Genomic DNA, 24,160 nt, shown 5'->3' with positions numbered 1-24,160 from the left:
AGAATGCCACGGAAAACATTCCACAGACCACAACTCTGTCACCAGCTTATGTTCTTCCAGCAATGGTTGCAGGGTGCTTGTTCTCCGATGTTTCTCGCCTGACACGCAAATGTCCATCCATTCGATGAAGTAGAAAACGTTACTCATTGGAGCAGGCAACCCTTCACCATACACACACACACACACACACACCTATATGCAACAAGAGGAATTATTTTCTATAAAGCTGCCTGTTGCTCTCTTTTGAATATGTTACATATTTAGGATGGCAATGTCACCTTGTAATAGTCGCACTCACCTTTCCATCCACTCTCTATAACACCCCCGGTTAAGAATATGTTCTGGAGCCAGATGTATGACTAGAGCAGCTGCACTTCCTGGCTTTGAATCTTGAAACCTGATATGTTTAAATGAAAAAATTAAAACAATTATTATATTTACTTGTCCAAACCATATCATCGGGAGATAAAGCACTGTCCACTGAATTTTATATAATGAAAGTCAAATACTGCTCCTCACCTCTATGGGAGAGGGAAAAAGGACGTGTCGTGCGCGCCGGCGGCCTCTAGATGGTCACAATTCAAGCATTGATTAGTCCGGAGAGCACACAGCCTCCAGCACTGAGATTACCGCTATGTAGTTCAGTCATTCTGACGGACTGGTAACTAATACTGAATAATTCCATCTTCAGTCCTTACTACACTCAAGTTTGAGAATTTAAGTACGGTCTTTGATTTATTTTATATCATATATAATAAAAGTCCACCATTACATTTTAGAAAGAGTTAAAAAACATGGTTGATAAAGTTTTCCAATACAGGATTATTTTCCCCAATGAAACTTTAAATGCAAAACAAAAAAGTGCCTTTGAGAATTTTTTTCTGTTAAGAATGAAGTTTTTTCTTAGGAACTCATGCTTTGAGTTGTAGATATTTATATTTTATTAGCAAGTTATGTAAATGGTAGCCATCTAAATTTAATTTAGTATCATTTCACTGAAAAATCTGAAGATTTGTTAAGAAATTGTAGTGAATCAGGAATAAATATATACTACTAGCTGAGGCTCCCAGTGTTGTTAGGATTTGGTTGTGCAATTAGCATTACTTGAACTTTATCCTTCACTTGTTTTAAGCTTGACAGCTCTTCCAACAGACCCAGGAGGTGGCTGCCTAGTGTCATCCAAATCCATCCAGTGAAGGCCCTGAACATGCTTCCCATGCCCAAGGTGTGCCCAACATACACCTCTCTGTGGTCGGCTCCTGGATCTGACCACATTTTTTCCCTTAAACCCCATCACCTCTACCCCCTTCTATGTTATGTAACTTTGCCATATCTTGCTTCCCTGAACAACTTTTGTGTAGTGGCCGGTCCACTTTTTGGGCCCTCGGGGTCAGGAATGTGGGTCTTCTTGACTGTGAACCTAAACCGGACCAAATCAAACCACCTTGCGTTGGTTTCATCCAAATTGGTCCAACAGTGTCCAAATGCATATCGGACAAACAGACAACAAATATGTAAGATTTAGATCATTTCATTTAAAAAAAAAAAAAAAGTTAACTGTATTGCCCAACATTCATTTCGTGACACCAGCTTCGGCACAAGGAAAGGCCTGCATGGAAAACAATTTTCTATGGCAGGAACATCCACCATTGTTGGATGTCCAAGAGCTGTACTAATGAGACTTATCTGGGATGAAATTAGGGTTGACATTGGATAATGTCTCTGGGAATGGTCACTTGTCTCATTATGAAGGACTGTCATCCCCTTGTTCAGAGAAAGGTGACCAAAAGAAGCACTCCATAGCACAGCAATCCAATCCTAAAATGTGTCCACTCGAAGGTGAACATTCAGGGACTTCAGGTTGATAATGGTTGTGGGAATGGACTGACGTCTGTCCCAGAAATTCTGTACACTAGAGCCCTTATTTCCACATTATACCTTTTGAATGTTTCATTCTCTGTAATGGGTTTTATAAAATCTTCACTGGGACATTCCACCACAATAAATGTTGGGCCCGGGTCATCAGGTCCAAGGACTTCGGATGCAAGCACCTTAGGGAAAAGAAAAAAAAAAAAAAAAGGAAAAGAAATAACTGATTATGAAATAAACATGCAAATTATTAGGAGGTCATAGGCGAATCTAGAATTAAAGGTAATGGGTGGTCCCAGATCTAGACATAATAGCAGGGGGACCTTTGCGCGGCGTAAAGGGGTGTGGCCTCATGGGAAGGAGGCATGACATCACAAAAAGGGGTGTGGTATTACACTTTAGACCATACACAGTAATGCCCATTACACATTTTAGCAAACTCCATAATACCCATTACACATAAAGCCACACGCCGTAATGACAATTACACATAAGGCCACACACCATAATGCCCATTACACATTGTGCCACACATCATGATGCCCATTACATACTATATAACAAACCGTAATGCCCATTACATATTTGCCACATAAGTGCTGCTTACCTACGTGCTCATTGCTAGGGGGTTCTTGCTTGATGGCACCATAGTACCCATTACACATGATGCCGCACACCATAGTACCCATTACACATGATGCCGCACACCATAGTACCCATTACACATGATGCCGCACACTATAGTACCCATTAAACATGATGCCGCACACCATAGTACCCATTACACATGATGCCGCACACCATAGTACCCATTACACATGATGCCACACACCATAGTACCCATTACACATGATGTCGCGCGCCATAGTACCCATTACACATGATGCCGCACGCCATAGTACCCATTACACATGATGCCGCACACCATAGTACCCATTACACATGATGCCGCACACCATAGTACCCATTACACATGATGCCGCACACATAATGTCCCTTACACATGATGCTGCACACACACAATGCCCCTTACACATGATGCTGCACACCGTAATGCCCCTTACACATTAAGCCACGCATTATGCGTAATGCCCCCACATACCGCCACTTGTAGCATCCCTTAAGCAATGCCCCCAAAAGTGCCACTTACTGTAAATTTTTATATGAGCCTTCGCTGCTGCTGCAGGGAGAGATGGAGAGCTAGTCCCTGCATTTTCTGGTGTGATGGGGAGAGGCAACCACTCCAATCTCCCTACCCCCCATTAACCAACCAGCTATATCTTTGGAACCAACTGACCCATTTACATGAGACCAGTATCATATTGAAAAACTTTTGAGTTGGCTTCGAATGATTTTGGTCCCGTGAAACTGGGCTGTTTGGTTCCAGAGAAATCTGCCCTCAAAGAACATAAACAGTCATGAAATTACATTTAAGAAATTAAAAAAAAAAAAAAAAAACAGTTTAACCTCAATATCCCTGGAACAAATTAACCCATATAGATCCAGCCTGGTATCAGATTGAAGGCCCAGCGATTTGGGTTCAACTGAGATCAACCTCGAGCTTCGGTGATGCCGAAGGGGGAACTGGCAGCCGGTCGGAATTAGCGGGTCCCATGTTGCCTGGCAGAATCTCCGGTTCCCAGGGGGCTAGAGACACGGGGCTGGGCTCGTTGGAAAGCCCCATCCCTCAGCTACAAAATGGGTGCACCCCCTAGATTCGCCTATGTAGGAGATTTTATATATATATATATATATATATATATATATATATATAAAAATAAATAATACACACACACACACAGAGAGTAAAGATCTAGTTTTCAAATATGGAGCTGTTGTGCTAAGCAACCATATTCTACTTATTAATCTAGTACCTTGATAATATATAAACAGACAAAGGGCAGGATGTAATGCGTTGACTGTCCCTTTATAAAAAACAGAGGGGTAGATTTATTAAGCTCAGTGAAGTGATAAAGGGGGAAATTTACCAATATGAAAAACCTAGTTTTTCGTATTGGTAGTTTCCCTACGACTGCATACGACTGTTTAAGTCGTATGCAAAGTCGTGTTCCGGAGGATCAGTTACAAAGCAGTCATATACGACTGCTTTGTAACCCTCCGATGGTGTAATGATTCGTATTAGCGGCCGTATATACGGCCGCTAATACGAATTATTTCTAGCAGTCTGCACGGATCAGTCAGATCCGTGCAGGCTGCAAGGTGTAAAAAAAAATAGAAAAAATAAATAAATTTAAAAAAAAAACGGCGTGGGGTCCCCCCCACAGCCATAACCAGCACCAGGCTGAAGGAGCCGGGGCCGGTAATTAAAAATCAGGGAGCCCGACAAATAGGGGTTCCCCGATTTTTAACAACCAGCCCCAGGCTCCAGGTCCGGGGCTGGTTCCCAAAATACGGGGGACAAAATGAGTAGGGGTCCCCCGTATTTTAAGAACCAGCCCCAGGCACAACCAGCCGGCAGGGTAATGTCACAGCCGGGGGACACTTATAATATAAGGTCCCGCGGCCAAAACATTCTCCCTACCGACCAGTCAGCCTGGCCAGGGGCCCTGGGGGAGTGGGGACCCCCCCAATAAAGGGGTCCCCCCCCTCCAGGACTTACCTGACCAGGCTGAAGCCTGGTGCTGTCCTCGATGCCCCTGGGCGGTGGGCATCGAGCTGATAAATGTTGTAAAAAAAAGATGAACCTATTGTTTTTTACTGTGGCACTACAAGTGCCAGCAAGCCTCCCCAGCAAGCTGGGACTTGGAGAACCACAAGTCCCAGCCTGCTGGGCATTAAAGGGCCCGCTGGCACTTGTAGTTCTACAGTTAAAAAAATAGTGCACAAAACACACTGACACACTTTTAAAATAAAACTTTATTACACACAAAGCCCACACATACTAATACTTACCTATCTTCTTCCCGTAGGTCGCCCTGGTCCTGTGTCGGCGTCTTCTGGTCCTGTGTCGTCTTCTTCCTCCATGTCGACCGTCGCTGTCGCCGTCCGGATCCGAAGAAATCCATGGAGGAAGCTGTGGAAGGAAACCATACTCACCTGTCCCAGCGCGACGTAGTCCAGGTAAGGGTCTTTGCAAAAAAACAAAACGAGCACCCGAATCCAAGCGGACACGACGGAGACGCACGGTGTTTACATCGTGCGGCTCCGCCTCCCGAATGCCGCTATTGGCCGCCTTGCGGCCTAGCGGCCAATCAGGAGCCGCTAGGCCGCAAGGCGGCCAATAGCGGCATTCGGGAGGCGGAGCCGCACGATGTAAACAAACACACGTGCGTCTCCGTCAGTCCGCTTGGTTTCGGGTGCTCGTTTTGTTTTTTTGCAAAGACCCTTACCTGGACTACGTCGCGCTAGGACAGGTGAGTATGGTTTCCTTCCACAGCTTCCCAAATGGATTTCTTCGGATCCGGACGGCGACAGCGACGGTCGACATGGAGGAAGAAGACGACACAGGACCAGAAGACGCCGACACAGAACATCAGGGCGACCTACGGGAAGAAGATAGGTAAGTATTAGTATGTGTGGGCTTTGTGTGTAATAAAGTTTTATTTTAAAAGTGTGTCAGTGTGTTTTGTGCACTATTTTTTTAACTGTAGAACTACAAGTGCCAGCGGGCCCTTTAATGCCCAGCAGGCTGGGACTTGTGGTTCTCCAAGTCCCAGCTTGCTGGGGAGGCTTGCTGGCACTTGTAGTGCCACAGTAAAAAACAATGGGTTCATCTTTTTTTTTACAACATTTATCAGCTCGATGCCCACCGCCCAGGGGCATCGAGGACAGCACCAGGCTTCAGCCTGGTCAGGTAAGTCCTGGAGGGGGGGGACCCCTTTATTGGGGGGGTCCCCACTCCCCCAGGGCCCCTGGCCAGGCTGACTGGTCGGTAGGGAGAATGTTTTGGCCGCGGGACCTTATATTATAAGTGTCCCCCGGCTGTGACATTACCCTGCCGGCTGGTTGTGCCTGGGGCTGGTTCTTAAAATACGGGGGACCCCTACTCATTTTGTCCCCCGTATTTTGGGAACCAGCCCCGGACCTGGAGCCTGGGGCTGGTTGTTAAAAATCGGGGAACCCCTATTTGTCGGGCTCCCTGATTTTTAATTACCGGCCCCGGCTCCTTCAGCCTGGTGCTGGTTTCGGCTGTGGGGGGGACCCCACGCCGGTTTTTTTTTTAATTTATTTATTTTTTCTATTTTTTTACACTGCAGCCTGCACGGATCTGACTGATCCGTGCAGGCTAAAACGCAAATAGAACAGGAAAATGGTGTTCTATTTTCCTGTCGTATTTGCGTGGGTGTTTCACACCACTAAGCAGCCGTATTGTCAGTACGGCTGCTTAGTAAATCAGAAACCACCATTCTTTTGAATGGTGATTTCTGTCGTATCCTAACGATGGTGTAGGGCATTCGTATTTGTAACTACAAATACGAATGTTCCATCTTTAGGACTACGAATTGTTGTATTTTTGGGATTGTAAATCCCGAAAATATAAATTCGTAAAAAAAAGGTGTATTTCTCCCTACGAATACACCTTTTTTCTACGAATCCATTTTAGTAAATTTCCCCCAAAGTGTCTGGTTTTTATCATTGGCCAATCAGCTCCTACCTCTTATGTTTCAAACCAAGCATGTGACTTCACAAGTAGGAGCGGATTGGACGGTGATAAAAACCAGACAGCTTATCACTTCACCGAGCTTAATAAATCTGCCCCAGAGTTTGGCCAGCCCCGCACACAGCCATTGGACTAGCAACACATTACTTCCTGTCTTTGTGAGGAGAAGGAAAACCTATTTGCAAAATGCAAAACCAACATATTAAAATTTAAAGGACTTTAAACTAGTGGTGAATATTTACCTCTTTCCCTTCATAGATGACACTTTTCCCGGCCTTAAGATCAGATACGATCTGTCCAATAGTAGGAGTCCCACTGCATAATGGAAACCGTGGTTAAGTCCTCTACTATGTTTTAACATCATTCAAGTTTTCACCTCATTAATAAGTCATGGCTCTCCTAACATAACTGAACAGACTAAGCTCAACGCAATTGTAAGATACTTCTAAAATATAATTTCTAAAAAGCAGGGATGAACCCTTACCCCTAAGGGTATTTGGAGCCAGCAAGGGATGGTATATGGCAGGGATGCAGTCCGGAAGTGCACCCTGCTTTGGCCCCAAATACCTTAGCACTTGGTTGGTTCGCCAAAGTCCAAGTCCAGTCAGTCACTGCCATCGACGCGTTTCGAGCCTCAGGGCTCTTCTTCTAGGGCAAAGACTTTGCCCTAGAAGAAGAGCCCTGAGGCTCGAAACGTGTCCCTGCTTTTTTAGAAATGATATTATAGAAGTATCTTTTTTTTTGCTAACATAACACTGGTTTTGTATAATAAATTGAACTTTTTAACCCACTTTCCGGCGCCTGTTTAAGTTATCACACCCATCCACTTTCAACATTTTTCTAAAAAGACCCCATGTCGACCTAATGACCCTGTTGTCCTCCCCATGTCAACCTTAAGTCAAGTTGACCTAATGGTGTCAAGCTTATGCTTGTCTACCGACTTGCTGGTGACCCAATGACCGTATCCCCCCATAAAGAACCTTCTGTATGCTTTTATTTATTTTTTTAACACCAATTCTTCTACATTAAATTAAATAGACTTCAAGGTTTCAGTGTTTGAAATAGATCATATGAATACATTTTCACACAAAAACGGATAATGCTGGGACTTGGTTCACAAAAAGGGAGTTTAACTGTTCAATAACGCCCAGTGTGTGTGTCTGATGTATGCATCCAGGATCGCTAGCAACGGCTTCAGGTTTATGTGCAGCACATGGAACCGGACTAGCTTCCTGTAGTATGCTAATAACAGATGGAACATGAACTTTCTGCCCTTCATTAACAATGTTCCAGCGTGTACACACAATCTGGGCTGACTGTCAGAACAAATGCTCCATTTTGTACCCAGCTTAACTTCACACTAAGGCACGATGTAAAAAAAAAAAGCATCTAAGAAAAACGAACACGTTTACAATGTCCATAAATATAAATATTATCTTAACCAGTTTACAATTCTTCAATGGGTTTTTCCAACAGATAGGATACTTTGGTAACATGACTAAATACAATAATGTGACCAAATTAACTTTTGCATATTTAAAATATATACATACACTGGAAGGCCAATTTCCTTTGCTTTGAGCACCATGAAACGCCCTTTTCGGTCATGAATCTGAAAAAAAAAAATAAAAAAAATCTAATTAACACTTTCTGCCCTTTGCAATTATCAGACTCTTCTTGTGATCACACAGAAATTTTCCTAATGAGTTCTTATAACAGGCAGGGTTCACAAATGTTCCTACACATTCTCCACTGCCCCCACTAGCACAGTATCTGGTGATAAATGCTTTAACCCTTTAAGTGCCAACATTGCTGTGAGAGATCCTCAAAATTTGAATGTTCTTTTAATATAAATAAACACAGCCAAGACAATTAATTGAAGTTTAGTTAAATATTGTACCCAAAAAAAAACAAAAACAAAAAAACACAATTGCTGTCAGCGGCGCTGGAAATTTTAGCGCGGTCATTTTAAGGATCTCACAGCAATGTTGGCACTCAAAGGGTTAAAGATTAAAACCATCTTTAATCTTATTAGACCCATTAAAACTAATTTAATGAATAAGTTTGTGGCTAGTGCGCATTTTACTCTAAAACAGTCACAGGGAACTCAGTTTTCCAAAATGAATGGGTCTCTGTGGACGTGTGGCGCAGCACCTGTGAGCTGCCCGTGAGCCAATCACTGCAGCTGCCGCCGGGACCTAGCCATTGTGTAGTGGCCGCCCGGAAGCCAATCACTGCAGGTTTTACAGGACGTGCCATAAAGCCACACACACTGCCATTTGAAGGCAGGTATCACTGTCTCAATCAATGTGCGCCCTTCAGCCTTCTTCTGCCATGTAAGCCCATTCCGCTGCTGAGAGCGGAGAGACGGGATGGGATGCAGCTGTGACAGCTGACAGCCTCTCTCAGCAGAAGAGGTGACCGGACACGCTGCTCCACTCAAAGCAGCATGTCAACTATTCCAGCCACATCCAGTCCCCCCGCCGCACAGACATGCCGTCACCTACTCTGCATGTAACCCCTGCAAGGAGCATATAACCCCTGGCAACAAGCATGTAGATAAGCAGCACTTGTGTGCTAGAACGTGTACTGGGCACAACGGTGTGTGCTAGAACGTGTACTGGGCACAACAGTGTGTGCTAGAACGTGTACTGGGCACAACAGTGTGTGCTAGAACGTGTACTGGGCACAACAGTGTGTGTGCTAGAACGTGTACTGGGCACAACGGTGTATGGTGTAATGTGAATGATACTATTATGTGGCCACACTACTTCCCAAAAAAATCATGTCATACATTTTTGGCGTGGACCATCCATGTTTTTAGAATAATATCTTTTCTAGTATATATGCATCTTTATGCAAGTAGGCCAATTGATACTTCCTCCCGACCCACATGCTGGGGAGAAGGGAAAAGGAGGCTTTATTCTGTTGGGACCCAGAAAAGGTCAGGTAGGACCCCAGGGACTCACTATTTTTGGGGGTTTTCACGTTCACTGTACAGTACCAATAGTCTCAACATGTTACGGGCTAGCACAGACATTACTGGAATGACATCTTTGTTGTTTGATAAAAATGCATCTCTTACTATAGAACTAGTAGCCTTTTAATAAAAGGGAGAAAAAAAAAAGACAAATAGAAAATGCAATGACTAGGTTATCACAACAATAACTATGTGATTCAGTCACATAAGGATTACCTTTATTCCCCCCCAATTTTAATAAATGTACTAGCTGTTGCAAAGATTTAACTAGGCAAAGGTTTGTTGGGCGGAACCCCTTTTCACACACTTATTCGTTAAATTTAAAAATATTTCAGCCAATATAACTCTGCAAATCTAAGTCCTTGTATTTGGTATATGATGTGCCCTGCTCAACGGCATCATAGAAATAAGTTACCCATAACAGTTATCCTTCTGCTATTAAAATAAAGGGTACTTGTTTAGGTTCAGAGTGGCAGCATGGCAGCGCGCTACTTCCGGGTTCGGCGCTCGCCAAACTTTCTAAAATAAACTGCATGCCAACGTGGATAGTTCATACCCCCACTATCCACGTTGGCATGGAGCTGATTTTAGATAGTGTGGCGAGCGCAGGGAGCCACCGAGCCCATAGCGTGGGCGAGCGCAGGGAGCCCCACAAGGGGACTGACGCGTGGCCATGCTGCCACCGTAAAAACTAAACAAGTACCAAATAAAGATGTATATTGAATAGTGCCAAGTGAATTTGTCAGAATCGGTTTGAAAATTGCCAAGCAAACATTTTTATTCATCTTAATGACCAGTAATGTTTACCATATATATAGGAAAAATAATTTTTACACATTTTTTATTTGAATTTATATAACAAGTGTGAGCGACGCTGGCATTTTTAGGAGATATTTTGCACATCTCACAGATATGTTGCCATTTTTAGCAGATAGTTTTGCTCATCTCAGAGATGTTGGCACTCAAAGGGTTAACATACATTCAGTGTAAGATTTTTTTTAAATGGACTATAAGTCCTATAGTAGCCCCTTTACCCGACTTCCAAGCTATGCCATGTCCCCCAGATTGCATGTCAGAGGAAAGGTTTTGAATGCCACATGAAAAAGTACCATCTAATCTTTACAGAGATGAATTCCCACCTTGCATACATAGGCTATCACTATGGAAGGGTCTCCATTTGGTGTTCCAGTAGAGGAACCTATAACAAAATTGAGGGGATGACAAGAAGATAGATTTAAAAAGGTATTATTAGAATTCAAGTAATTGCAGTTGCAAGGTAATGAATGGATTAGCCTTTATTTTATTGACACCTTAATGATTGTGAAACTATGGATGGTGTAATGATTACCATTACTGCCTCACAGCGCTGAGGTCATGGGTTAGATCCCCACCATGGCCCTAACTGTGCAGAGTTTGTATATTCTCCCCGTACTTGCGTGGGTTTCCTCCGGGTACTCCGGTTTCCTCCCACAATCCAAAAATATACTGATAGGCTAATTGGCTCCCAGCAAAATTAACCCCAGAATGTCTGTGTGCGTGTATATGTGGTAGGGAATATAGATTGTAAGCTCAACTGGGGCAGGGACTGATGTGAATGTTTAAATACTCTCTGTAAAGAGCTTTGGAATATGTGTGCGCTATATAAGAAACTGTAAATAGTGTAGTACACAATTCTTTAAATCTATCACAGATACGTCAATGGAAATGGGGCTACATAGCAGCATTTTAAGACACCTATTTCCTAGGTATTCTTGTAGCTCTGACCATATAGGCACTTGAAAGCGCTCCCTCAAAACCCACTTTTTTTGACTAGCCTATCCCTCCTCCTAGCCTCTTTTGATCCTCCTATACTGCCTCTGTTCCCATCCGTTCCTACTTATCCTTTTGTTTTTCGTTTGTCCACCCATCTCCTTTTAGTATGTTAACTCTTATGAGTAGGGCCCTCCCTCCTCACCCTACCTCTTTACCTCACCAGTGCTCCTGCCCTGTTCTTCCCTTCCTCTACTTCATCTTCAGTCTCCTCGACAATTTCGACACCTACTTCAGAACTGATGCTGAGTTCTACCAGCTATACCCCTATTTATGCTGAATTTTATCAACACACCCTGAACGTTACCTTGTAATTAGTTTTTGTTTGCTATGTACAGCGCTGCGGACACTTTGTGGCGCCTTATAAATAAACATACTACTACTACAAAGTGGTAGGCACGGGAGCATATATGAGGAGGTGGGTATAGCAAACTTACAGAACCTTTTCACTTTAATAGATTCTTAAATTTTTTATTTAAAAATTTACATTTTCTTATATACAGTATGTGCCTATGCACATCCTTGCTGGCGGGTCGCCAGAACGTACGCGCTGGCGACCCGCCAGCAGCCTCGCCAGCGAGGAGACTGAGACGCTCGTGCGTCTCACGCGCACGCGCGTCTCAGTCTCCGTCGCTAGCGTGGCGGAAACCCTGTCCGTCTCCGCCTCAGGGAGACGGACGGGGTTAGGGGGGGGTAAGGGGGGATGCGGGCAGGCGGCGGGGACCCCGGGTTACCGCCGGCAAGGACCCGGGGAAACGTATGGAAGCGCCGTCGGAAGGGGGCGCGCGCGCGTCCCCTTCTCACGATCGCCATGGCGCTGGCGGGGGATGGCGGCTGGCGACGCCAGCGCCATCCCCTGCCAAGATGGGAACAGACCCATCTGTATCACACACATATTCCGCAGCGCTTCACAGAAAATATTTGAACATTCACATCAGTCCCTGCCCCAGTGGAGCTTACAATCTATGGGGCAGATGTATTAAGCTTTAACAAGAGATAAATCCAAGGGTGATAAGGAGAGATAAACGTCCAGCCAATCACCTGCTAGCTGCCATGTTACAGGCTTTGAAAAAAGTCAGTAAGGAGCTGATTGGCTGGATGTTTATCTCTCCTTATCACCCTTGCATTTATCTCTTGTTAAGGCTTAATACATCTGCCCCTATATTCCCTACCACATGTACACGCACACACAGACATTCTAGGGTTAATTTTGTTGGGAGCCAATTAACCTACCAGTATATTTTTGGATTGTGGGAGGAAACCAGAGTGCGTGGAGGAAACCCACGCAAGTACGTAGTAGGTCGGAATAGAACCCATGACCTCAGTGCTGTGAGGCAGTAATGCTAACCATTACACCATCCGTACGGTCCCTTAAATCAAACGTTAAATCAAGCCCCTAAAAATGTGGTCCATTTCTTTAATATACATTACTGTAGATCTGTAAAAATACATGGAAAGGCACAATCTCTCTCTAATGGACAAAACCATATTCACTGCAGGTGGGGCAGATGTAACATGTTCAGAGAGAATTAGATTTGGGGGGGGGGGGGGGGGGTACTTCAAACTGATTTCTATATTGCACTGTAAAAATAAAGCAGCCAGTATTTACCCTGCACAGAAACAATAAAACACCCAAATCTAACTCTCTGCACATGTTACATCAGCCCCACCTGCAGTGCACATGGTTTTGTCCATTAGAGAGTGATTGTGCCTTTCCGAGTGAATCAGAATTACTACCTTGATGTACAGTATTCATAGCAAAACTTTCCCTACAATGTCATTTTGTGATCACTGGTCAGTCTTGACTGATTAAATCACATGCAAGATCACTCAAGATGATTCTAGGCAAGTGTGACTGTGTTGCAGTGAAAAACATACAAAACATCCACACAGAGCTAGTTTGTGGTTATTTGTGCCTTGGAAGTTCTCTCTATAATAGCAAACTTAATGACAAAGAACAAAGAAAAAATAAATAATAAAAAAGTGAAGTTCCTGGTTTATACAAGTATGCTTTACATAAGCAATATGTGGGAAGCCTGCCATATAGAATAATAATAAAAAAAAAAAAAAATCGCAAACGTAACTTACTGAAGATCGGCACCTGGTTGACCGTTATAGACTCATCACTGTAAGCAGGATCACTGTGAAGTTGTACATCTGTAATACACATAGGATAAACATTAATGTTCAACATTGCAACCCATTTGCATACTTTACCAAAACAGTAATTACAGTGTATATAATTATTAGTCTTCGTAAACCAGCATGACAAAGTACAATGTAATGTATCATTCTGAAAAGTGGCTACCAGGATAATGTCCTTGATATTTATATAATGGTTGTTTGGTGCCGGAGTGGAGAAACCTTTAATATGATACTTCATGGCTTTTTAGAACTAGAAATAGAGGTATTGAATAGCTTGGGAAATGAAAACCTGGGCTACCCAGTAACTGAACATCTAGCTTCTCTGCAGAGGAATGTATGAGGTTCTGCCAATATTGGGAAACGTTGGATGGGAGCACCCAAAGTAAATGTTCATCTCCATTACACAACATGTGGGAAAACTTCAGCTTAGAGACTAGGGTATTTACACCGTATAATAAAGGGTGACATTTAATAGGATGAGAGATTCAGAAAGTGAGAGATTTGGTAAGAAATCTCCAGGATTTTTTAAAGCGGCAATCATTTACAATTCAACATCAAACTGGTTTTGCAGTGTAAATGATCGCCACTGGTGAAACACAGAAGCACAGATAGTGAAACAAACCTGTAGACAAGCATGGGCATACTTAGAACTTGGACTGTTAGGGTAATATTCTAAAAAGGTCCTCACCAATTTTTAAGCCATCCATTGGGCCACAAAAACTTTTGATGGCCTGAATAAACTTTTCCTGTGAAAGATAAGAAAAGCAGTTTAACTCAACTTAGAATGAGGAGTATAGAAAAATAAATAAATAAAAATGTATATATTTTACACACACTGAAAAAAAAAAAAAAAAATATATATATATATAAGCTTGCAGCAGGGCCCTCCTACCTCCAAGTCTGTCTGTTGTTACCCAGTTTGTCTTATCACTGTCTACTATTGTAAAGCGCAACGGAATCTGCTGCGCTATATAAGAAACTGTAAATAAATAAATAAATGTACACACACACATATATATATATATATATATATATATATATATATATATATATATATATATATATATATATATATATATATATATATATATATATATATATATATATATATATATATATATATATATATCAAACAGTAGATTTATGTTTGCTTCAAACAAACTATTTACATGCCAGACTCGTCCAGTGCTGCGCTTTGATATAATTACTCTGTGTATATTAGTAGAGTTACTTTGTGAATATGCCTGGTGAAATGAGGGGCAAGATGGCTGTGCGCTCCACAGACCGGAGTGACACGCACTAACAGCACCTAATCTAGTAGACTGTGCGATGCAGAGTATGCCCGGGACAAAGATTAGACGCTTGAATCACCATAGCAACTATGCCGCAGACTGATGATGTGCTATTACAGCGATGCACACACAGCCGTGATTGGCAGCACCTGTGCACGTGACCCGGAAACATCCCGGGGTCATGGCCAAGCGTTCCACCTGAAGTGGAACGCACGCCAAGGTTAGCAGTGTTTTTAACGACGATGAATGCCTCAAACTAATACGCCCGTGTACACTGCACCCTAGGTTTGTAACCATCTGTTTTAGAGGAGTATTAAGCTTATTTTGACTGGAGTACGGCTGTGATTGGGGGTTTACACGTCACAGCTGGTGGTATGGGTATATAAAGGCTGAGTTCAGTTTTAATATTTATCTGCTACCTACTGTGCCTCTGGTGGCTTGTCTTAAGGAAGGGCATTGTATTGCCCGAAATGTTGACATACAATATATGATGACGTAAGATAAAGATTACCTTTTTTACCCTTTCAAGATAAGTCTGGTGAGTTCTCCTTGATTTGCAAATTCTATTGGTGGCCCAGGACTGCTTTGTATGGACTTGGAGCTTGGGATGATACCCCAGCATTTAACTGGCAAGTGGATTGGGAGTGCCATTCACCCACAAAATAAATAAATATATATGTTCCCCACTTGGTCCCTGTCCCCTCTACTTCCATCCTGAGATAGATATAGATAGAGATATATATATATATATCTCTCTCTCTCAGGATGGAAGTAGAGGGGACAGGGACCAAGGGGGGAACAAACCAGTTATATAAGGAGTTAAAAAGCTCCTGCGACCAGCGATTAGAATGGGGCTGAAAACAGGAGCGCGCACATGCGATTTATCGCCGGGGCACACTCCCATCACTGGCAATTTCCAGCGATCTCAGCCACTATCGCCCCCGTGTGTACACAGCTTAACACTGAACTGCAGTTATAGTGGACTCAATCCTTCCAATAAGCAGGTATTTTGTAGACTGCACTAGAGACTGGGACATCGTTGGGGCAGAGGTTCCCAGTTTACTAATAGGCTATTAGCGGATCCCACAAAATGTACCATATAAATCCACTTTCATTGACCTACAGTTATGAGTCCGTTATAAAAGCGATTATGCCAAATTACAGCATGGAAATACATTTTCTGTATTACAGGCTCACTTAATGATTATGAAAAGCAGAATCAGCCTTAAAATGAACTACTTACTAGCTGAGGTGGTCCAGATATCACACAGTTGGGCAGCCCCACATCTCTTAAAGTCAAAAGCAAACCTATGTAAGAAACATCAAATCAACAATATTTTACCAAGATTTACAGGTGTTAAATTACATGAGATACTAGAATAAAGCAAATGCCTTTATGTAAAGCAGTGTCCTGTAGTGGATGCTGGGGGGGGGGGGGGGTGTGTCTAGTATTTAGCTTTCTTCAATAGGACGCTAAAGGCTTACATGATCATGTATGTTATGTATTACTATCATACTGTGGACATAATAAAGAATAAATACAAAGGCTGTGGCATGACAGTAATTACGTCATTTTATAAAAGAAAATACCACTACAAAGACATCTACCATCTTATAATTAGTGAAGCTTTTAAAAAGGTATCCAAGTTTAATGGGTGTCTAGTATTACTCTTTGACATTTCATCTGTTAATTTACTTTATACAGCCACAATAGTGCTTTATTATTGCATTAAAACAATAAATTTAGAGATTGAGCTGAAATGACACATAAAACAGCGCGGAACACTCATTACCAGTTTGGCTGGTATTTTATCTCTCCAAAGCTTGATACTGTACATATCCCCCTTAGGGCAGTATTCAATAAGAATTTTGACGATGTGCAGCGAATCCCGTTTAGGATTCGCTGCACATTCGCCACTGCCCGCCGCGTTCCGGAGCCTCGCCGACTCCAGTATTCAATGAGTCAGGGGCTCACTGCCCCTGACCGGCGAATTTTAACTCCTGCGGCGATGCCGCAGGGAGCTGGAAGTCTCCCTGCCTGCCCCAGAACATTTGTGGGGGGGGGGGGCTCCCCGGGAGCAAGGCAGCACAGGCTGCCCCCCGGGATAGCCAACAGGGGACAGGGTATTCACTACACCCGATCGTGCATATGTAATGATCGGGTGCAGTGAATATATGAATATCTAATGAGTGGCTCGGCTCCCGGCCCCCTACTGGCTGCTCTGTGTAAAAAAAAATAATAAAAAAAATATATATATATATTTTTTTTTTTATTTTTTTTAAATTAAATATATATTCATGTGCTTACAGCACATGAATAAAAATAGCATGCCCCTCCTCACAATAAAATTCCTGATTTTTTTTACACCAAAATGTAAAAAACAAAACACTTTATTTTAAAAGTTCACATTCCACTTCACCATAAAAAGATAGCGATTGCTAGTTGGTGCCTCATGGCAATAAAAACCTTGAAATGTATTAGCCATCTGGTCATTGAATAGGGTGATTCACCGTTTTAGTCCCAAAAAAAAAAAACGCCTTACAGCATGAAAATAGCACAAAAATCGCTGTAGAAAATGGCGAATCAGCCTCATTGAATACTGCCCTCTGTCAGGCTGCGAGTTATCTACTCTTTCCTCTCTATAGGGGAGAGATGGACCTTACCAGGATCTGCGCCTAAGCCACTAGATCACCCGTGCCAAAGATTTAAATCCTAACATGAGAAACGTACCATTCCTTACTGAAAATATATTTAAAAAAATGACCAACCTGATAAACCTCCAACATTTGCCCAATTCATTCGTGTCACAAACACATTATCAAGATGTGATAACTTCAGCCTAGAATTGAGAACACACACTGTAATACAGCCCGATACACCAGTTAAGGTAAAGTTCTACATTAAAATGTCTTACTTGTGCTCAGTCATTATTCTCTGTATCCCTTCTCCACAATTAAACAAGTACCTTGAAGAAAAAAAAAAACATACAGTAATGACCACAACACACAAAAACATCAACTACTTAAGTAATATGTATTTCAACATAGTATTTGTCACCATAGATGTGGACCGCACACAGCACAGCAAGCAAAAGTGCTTTCCATTGTGAGCATTGATCCGTATTCCAAAATACAAAAAAGAAAGTAATGGATGCAGCAGAGCAGTATATGCTACATCTATATTCAGTAATTGTCATATTACATATACAGGTTGAGTATCCCGTATCCGAATATCCGTTATCCGAATTATTCCGAAAACCATACTTTCCAGAAAGTGGAAAAAAAAATTTGTTTAGCTAAAAACTCACTAGGGACATATGTAACAGCACTACTGAGTACATGATATGTAATTGGCACTATATATGTACAAGAAAATGATTGCTTGGCATTCAAATTCAGTATCTGAGATAGTACACAAATTTTGTTTCATGTTTTGAAACCTTGTTTTTTGAACAAATAAAATATATTTGTGTGTATTTTATGTGGTAATAAAATATATTTGTGTTTATTTTATGTGTTTATACAGCATAAATGCAAGATACTTCAAAATACATGATTGAAATATTAAAATATTCCAAAATACGGAATAATCCGTTATCCAAAATTCTCCTGGTCCCGAGCATTTTGGATACGGGATACGCAACCTGTATATAATAATGGTTTAATAAAGGAATGGTTTAACAAAGGAATCCGCAATTGCCATTTGAAGTTTAATTTGTACTCCATTCCCGCAGATCCCTTTAAATGTTGGTAATCTTTTTACAGAGGTGTTTTGTGAATATATATGGTATGTCCAATTCTTAAGTTCTAATAATTTAATTAACCAAGTACAAATGTGTCCTTTCACAAAGCAGGGAGCAACAGCTTGCACGCTATGGCACTGAAGTGAATGGGAGTAAGTGTGCACCAACTGGGAATTTGTAAAAGCCGGACCAGCTCCAGTCCCCAAATTTTGCCATTCCAGACTTTATAGTGTCTGGTCTGGGGGGTGCCTGTGACACCTGTCATCAGAGAGAGATTACAGCGTCCCCATATGGTCCGTCTGAACCATACTGGGAGGCTGTAATCTCTCCTCCCAGGTGACAGATGTCATAGGCACCACCACCAGAAAGGACACCATAAACTCTGGAATGGCAGTTTGATGAATTCTGGTTGTAGAACTCCACACCTTATTCACTTCAATTCGACCAAACAGGGATGTGAATTTATTTATTTGTTTACAGTTTCTTATATAGCGCAGCAGATTCCATTGCGCTTTACAATAGTAGACAGTGATAAAAAACGGTACTTATGTAGTAACTGGGCTGCCGATTTCTAAATCGGGTCGGATCGGGAGATCGCATCGCATCGCATGCGACCATGCGATTCGATGCGATGCGATGCGATGCCCCGATTTTTCCATAGGAATCAATGTTAAAATGGACTGAGTCCATTTTAACATGGAATTCAATGGGAAAAATGGGTCCTTTTCATACCCCTACTATCCAAGTGGGCATGGAGTTGGATATAAACCTGTGGCGAGCGTAGCGAGCCACCGAGCCCGAAGCGTGGCGAGCGAAGCGAGCCCCGCGAGGGGACGAATACCGTCCCCTCGCGGGGCTCGCTTCGCTCGCCACGCTTCGGGCTCGGTGGCTCGCTACGCTCGCCACAGGTTTATATCCAACTCCATGCCCACTTGGATAGTAGGGGTATGAAAAGGACCCATTTTTCCATAGGAATCATTTTAACATTGATTCCTATGGAAAAATCGGGTCATCGCATCCGATATCGGATGCGATGCGATGCGATATCGCATCGCATCGCATCTGATTGTATGCCTTAACTTAAGGCATACAATCAAAAAATCGGCAGCCCAGTTACTACATAAGTACCTAAAAAACAAACTGGGTAACAACAGAAAGACTCGGAGGTAAGAGGGCCCTGCTGCAAGCTTACAACTATAGGGACATATGAGGGAAACACAAGGACAGGCACCATTAATAGCATAGCAGTCCCACCTAGTTGCAAGTCCAGTAGAAAAGCTATAAAATACATAAGTGCCTCAGAGGGTTATGCATGTGGAACTTAAATATGATAGGCTTGCCTGAAGAGATGAGTTTTCAGGGAACACTTGAAAGTTTGGAGGCTAGTGGAGAGTCTTATTGTGCGTGGAAGGGCATTCCATAGGGTAGAAGCAGCCCACTGAAAGTCCTGTAATAGTGAATGGGAGCTAATGATCCGTGCAGAAGAGAGACGCAGATCTTGTGCAGAGTGGAGTGGTCAAGTTAGGAGATACAGGGTGGGATGTACTAACGGGAAAATGCGGTAAAACACCCGTTTTCCCGCATTTTCCTATGTATCAATACCCGTCCGCCCCGTTTTCGCAAGGGAGGGTATCGCCACCCTATAGAAGCCTATGGGCTTCTTTCGCCGCCCGCGCGCCCACCCCCTCCCGTCCTCCTGTGATCATCTCCTCCCCCTGGTGTCATAGCCGGCAGGACATCCGGCTTCAGGGGGGAGGAGGAGACACAGGGGGACGCTTGCAGCCGCCGGGAGGTGACGGAGACCCCCGCAGCCCACATCACAGGTATCGCGGGGGTCTCCGTTACCGCAGCCCGATGCTGGCCGCATATGTTAGTACATATGCGGTAGCATCGCGGCGGCTGCCGTGCGAAGGGCGGAGATGTATGTTGATACATCCCGCCCATTTTGAGATAAGTAAAGAGATATATGCTAGTGTAGTATGTGAATGAGCATGGAATGCCACACTGTGATCCAATAACATGAAGCTGCTATACACAGTTTCCCCCTTAAACATACCCTTGTCCCGTCAATCTTAAAAAGAGCTAATGACTGATATGTATACTGTACGCAAAACACACACACACACACACACACACACACACACACACGTGTCTCCCACATGGGCACACAGGTTAGCTGTCACTTGGCTGAGCACAGCACAGCAGTAGGACTGTGGGAAGCGGTCACCTCACCTGTTGTATTCGGAAAATACGTAGACTGAGGCCCCAGAGTCCCTGGCGCCGGCTGCCACCACCTGCACGTAGACGTTGTACGGGGGGATTCTGTTAAACGCACCCTGGTGCTCCCGGACCTTGACGTGCCGCATGGCATCCCTGGGCATCTTCCTCTTGCGGGTGCTGAGGTCCCGAGCCTCCATGCTGGCCATTCTGGAAGCCCAGGACAGGCGCCTCCACAGCAGGCCTGAAAACCCCATACACACGCTGCCAGAGCCTGTAGGTCACCGAGAAGCATGTGCTTCTACGTCATCCAATCACCAGCAGGCAAGCCGGCTACGCTACATCGAGCCAGCCAATCAGCGTACTATCAATGAACAGAAACGTTCAAATCAACGTAAGCTCTTCGGTTGCTCAGCAACAAGTGGCCTATAGCTGTCATGTGATATGTAGGGCAGAGCCAATCAGCTGCAGTGGCAATCCGCTTCCGAAGTTCCTGGTTCACTTTTGTGACGTTCTGTCATAGACACTGATGACATAAGCGTTGTGCGTGTGACAGCGTGTGTGTGTGTTACGTGCCATTCCCTCCATGAGTAACAACAACTTGCTACTCATGGAGGGGCTGCGACGTAACACACTCACGCTGTGCCTAATGAAAGTTGTGGCAACTAAATGGAGTTGCAGTAATTTGGAGCATGATGAGACGTAGGCACAGCGCTTAATTCTTGCTATAATTTATCATTGGTCGTTACTGGGCAGCGAGTCAGGGGCCCATTAAAGCTATATATTCGCAGCTTAATCCTCGAAAACACCCTTTGAATACTGTTGATTCAACTACTTTACTCAATGCAAAATGTCCAGCAATTGGTTATCACACATTTAAAGATTTTCATGTTTTACTAGGGTTACCACCTTTTTGTTGAGAGATTCCCGGACATTGGCCCGCCCCTTGACACACCCACTGACCCATCCCAGCCCCACCCCCAGACCCGCCTTATGTTGATTTTTTTTTAAACCTTTGCTTCCATTTCATTCTTGATTTTGCATACCATAATTCCAGTTACATGTTATATCACATACATTAATGGCCATTACAAGTTATGCCACACATCGTGATGCTAATTCCGTGTTATGCCATATACCGCAATGGCCATTACACATTATGCCAGGACTCAACAGAATTTTTGCACAGGATGGACAACATGGACAGTGCGCGCCGAAGACGCGCGTCAAATTTTTGACATAATGCCGACACACCGCACACCCATTATATAGTATACCACATGCCATAATGGCCATTACAAGTTATGCCACACATCGTGATGCCAATCACGATGTATTATTCCATGTACTGCAATGGCCATTACACATTATGCCAGGACTCAACCAAATTTTTGCACAGGATGGAAAACATGGACAGTGCGCGCCGAAGGCGCGCAGCAAAATTTTTGTCATAATGCTGACACACCGCACACCCATTATATAGTATACCACATGCCATAATGGCCATTACATTTTATGCCACACACCGTAATGCCCATTGCACGTTTTAATGAACTTTGTAATTCCGATTACTCATAAGCCCACACATGATGCCCATGACATACTATATAACACACCGTAATGCCCATTACATACTATATAACACACCGTAATGCCCATTACATACTATATAACACTGCAATGCCCATTACATACTATATAACACACCGTAATGCCCATGATATACTATATAACACCGCAATGCCCATTACATACTATATAACACTGCAATGCCCATTACATACTATATAACACTACGCAATGCCCTTGACATACTATATAGCACCGCAATGCCCATGACATACTATATAACACCGCAATGCCCATTACATACTATATAACACTGCAATGCCCATTACATACTATATAACACTACGCAATGCCCTTGACATACTATATAGCACCGCAATGCCCATGTCATACTATATAACACCGCAATGCCCATGTCATACTACATAACACTAAGCAATGCCCATGTCATACTATATAACACTAAGCAATGCCCATGACATACTGTATAACACACCATACACATTTGACACATAAGTGCCACTTACCTATATGCTCAATGCCAGGGGCTTCATGCCGATGCCAAGGTGGACTGAATTTGCTCGTTGCCGAGGGGGATAGATCTGTGCCTCTGTGCTCGTTGCCGAGGGGGATAGATCTGTGCCTCTGCTCGTTGCCGAGGGGGATAGATCTGTGCCAGTGTGCTCGTTGCCGAGGGGGATTGATCTGTGCCAGTGTGCTCGTTGCCGAGGGGGATAGATCTGTGCCTCTGCTCGTTGCCGAGGGGGATAGATCTGTGCCAGTGTGCTCGTTGCCGAGGGAGATTGATCTGTGCCAGTGTGCTCGTTGCCGAGGGGGATTGATCTGTGCCTCTGTGCTCGTTGCCGAGGGGGATTGATCTGTGCCTCTGTGCTCGTTGCCGAGGGGGATTGATCTGTGCCTCTGTGCTCGTTGCCGAGGGGGATAGATCTGTGCCTCTGTGCTCGTTGCCGAGGGGGATTGATCTGTGCCAGTGTGCTCGTTGCCGAGGGGGATTGATCTGTGCCAGTGTGCTCGTTGCCGAGGGGGATTGATCTGTGCCAGTGTGCTCGTTGCCGAGGGGGATTGATCTGTGCCTCTGTGCTCGTTGCTGAGGGGGATTGATCTGTGCCAGTGTGCTCGTTGCCGAGGGGGATTGATCTGTGCCAGTGTGCTCGTTGCCGAGGGCGATTGATCTGTGCCAGTGTGCTCGTTGCCAAGGGGGATAGAAACCCCCTCCCCCGCCTGCGGGAGGCAGACAGGCTTGTCAGTGTGCCTGTGCCTGCCTGCCCGTCCCCTCACGTCTCCCCCGCTGTATTCGCGGGAGAGACGTGCTGCTGTGCTGTATGATTTTAACATTTCTAACTCCCGCTGCTGGACCGCTAGCCAATGGCCGTTCGCGGTCCAGCAGCCAATCAACTGGTGGCTGCTGGACCGCGAGCGGCCATTGGCTAGCGGTCCAGCAGCATATGCAGCACCGCAGCAGCACGTCTCTCCCGCATACACAGCGGGGGAGACGTGAGGGGACGGGAGCAGGGCAGCGGGGGAGCGGGGAGACGAGGGGGCGGCGGCGGGCGGGTTATTCCCGGACTATGTATAGTCCGGGAAAGCCACCCGTCCGGACTCCGGACGCCGGTCTTAATTACCAGACTGTCCGGAGTAATCCCGGACGGGTGGTAACCCTATGTTTTACCCATAGACCATATTGCACCATTGTGAAGAGGTAAACCGCGGTAAACTATTACTTCAAAAATAATGTTTTTGGATCCATCAGCTTGGTTTAGAGTTGCCACCTTTTTGTTGAGCGATTCCCAGACAGTGACCCGCCCCTTGACACACCCACAGCCCACCCATAAAAAATCGCGTCGCATCGCATAGAATCATATCGCATGTGATGCGACGCGATTGGACCTGATTT

The 24,160-nt window shown here is 44.1% G+C and overlaps 1 protein-coding gene across 2 annotated transcripts in view; it reads right to left on the bottom strand.

Moving 5' to 3' along the window:
- Positions 1-21,064, bottom strand: part of ELAC2 (elaC ribonuclease Z 2) — a 47,121-nt gene extending 26,057 nt beyond the window's left edge. The window contains exons 1-11 of one of the 2 annotated variants that reach the window (XM_083148322.1): positions 20,692-21,064; positions 17,632-17,682; positions 17,486-17,556; positions 15,960-16,024; positions 14,113-14,170; positions 13,368-13,436; positions 10,610-10,668; positions 8,044-8,102; positions 6,733-6,805; positions 1,939-2,051; positions 299-397 (exon numbers count right to left, since the gene is read on the bottom strand). In XM_083148322.1, the coding sequence (XP_083004448.1) occupies positions 299-397; positions 1,939-2,051; positions 6,733-6,805; positions 8,044-8,102; positions 10,610-10,668; positions 13,368-13,436; positions 14,113-14,170; positions 15,960-16,024; positions 17,486-17,556; positions 17,632-17,682; positions 20,692-20,933 (959 nt within the window). In that variant the 5' untranslated portion in view covers positions 20,934-21,064. The remainder of the gene's footprint in view (positions 1-298; positions 398-1,938; positions 2,052-6,732; positions 6,806-8,043; positions 8,103-10,609; positions 10,669-13,367; positions 13,437-14,112; positions 14,171-15,959; positions 16,025-17,485; positions 17,557-17,631; positions 17,683-20,691) is intronic. The other variant, XM_083148323.1, reaches the window with a different exon arrangement.
- Between the last annotated feature and the right edge of the window lie 3,096 nt (positions 21,065-24,160).

The sequence above is a fragment of the Crinia signifera genome, chromosome 6 (genome assembly GCF_055691185.1).
Source record: "Crinia signifera chromosome 6, ASM5569118v1, whole genome shotgun sequence".
Lineage (NCBI taxonomy): Eukaryota > Metazoa > Chordata > Amphibia > Anura > Myobatrachidae > Crinia > Crinia signifera.
Note: the sequence above shows the minus strand (reverse complement) of the source record. Positions and strands in the feature narration are given on the sequence as shown.